The sequence below is a fragment of the Perkinsus marinus genome (assembly GCF_000006405.1).
Source record: "Perkinsus marinus ATCC 50983 genomic scaffold scf_1104296963526, whole genome shotgun sequence".
In the NCBI taxonomy this organism is placed as follows: Eukaryota; Perkinsozoa; order Perkinsida; family Perkinsidae; genus Perkinsus; species Perkinsus marinus.
Window position 1 is genome coordinate 1 of NW_003205053.1, and position 981 is coordinate 981.

At 51.6% G+C, this 981-nt stretch overlaps 1 protein-coding gene across 1 annotated transcript; it reads right to left on the reverse strand.

Moving 5' to 3' along the window:
- Nucleotides 1-555: 555 nt before the first annotated feature.
- Nucleotides 556-770, reverse strand: Pmar_PMAR010997 (hypothetical protein; the record flags this gene model as incomplete). The annotated part of the gene is made up of 1 exon (XM_002771144.1): nt 556-770. A coding segment is annotated over one exon (215 nt), but the record flags the coding sequence as incomplete, so codon positions are not given.
- Nucleotides 771-981: the final 211 nt, after the last annotated feature.

A 981-nucleotide genomic window follows, 5' to 3' on the forward strand; every position in this document is an offset into this window, starting at 1 on the left:
GGATAGTATGGGTCGGAGAGATACTCGTAATGACACTGTGTGTTGGTGCCTGTTATATACAAGATTTGGGCGATCCGACACCACTGGTGTCATACCAGCTAACTTCAATTGTATGCCACGATGAACGGGGACATTCCCGTTGAGATGCTATTACTCACACCGATACGGCAGGCCCTTAGGCGGGCTCTACGGCGTCCAACATGATCATTACGAATAGTGAGAGAGACTCCTACTTTGACACCAACGTCCAATAGTTGGGCGGATACCTCCCTCCTTAATAGCGATGACTTTATAGCGTGATAACGTGATCTTTTCTCTATGGGCTGGGAATCCCACCTTGATTCTTTCAACGACCCCGACCACTGCTCCGAGTTAGTATCAACGGTCATTTGCGCCGTTAGACCAACTAACCCTATAGACCAGCCAACTGAGCTCAACAACACAACATGTATAGGATGAAACATGGCCTGCATGATGCCTCTGAAATATAGTCACACTACGCACATCAAAAATATCATCACTACTCATTCCTCACTACTGAGCTACAGCTACTACCACTCAGACCTAGGAATGGCTTGTTCAGGACTTGGCCGAAACTCTGAGCCACGATGGGCCCTGGCGAGACCACTGCAGTATCCGGCAACGACTTGACGGCTTGTATGATCCGAGCGGGAGTCCTGTTGGTCATGTTACCATGCCTTACACACATCCCACCGCTGACGGCCCCTTTGGTGCAACCCTCAAACTCACATCTCTTGCCGCCACCATGCCTAATGCAGTACTCGGTGATACCTACCGCTCCTCGGTTACATCCTAGATGACCACATCGGCGGCCTCCACCGTGCTCGAAGCATCTGTCCGACTTACCACAGGTGGCCTTAGAACACTGTGGAACCGTACACCGTTTCCCTCCTCCATGGGTCACACAGTAGTCGCTGGCCCCGGCCGCCCCATGTGAACAGCCTTCTTGGTGACACCTAC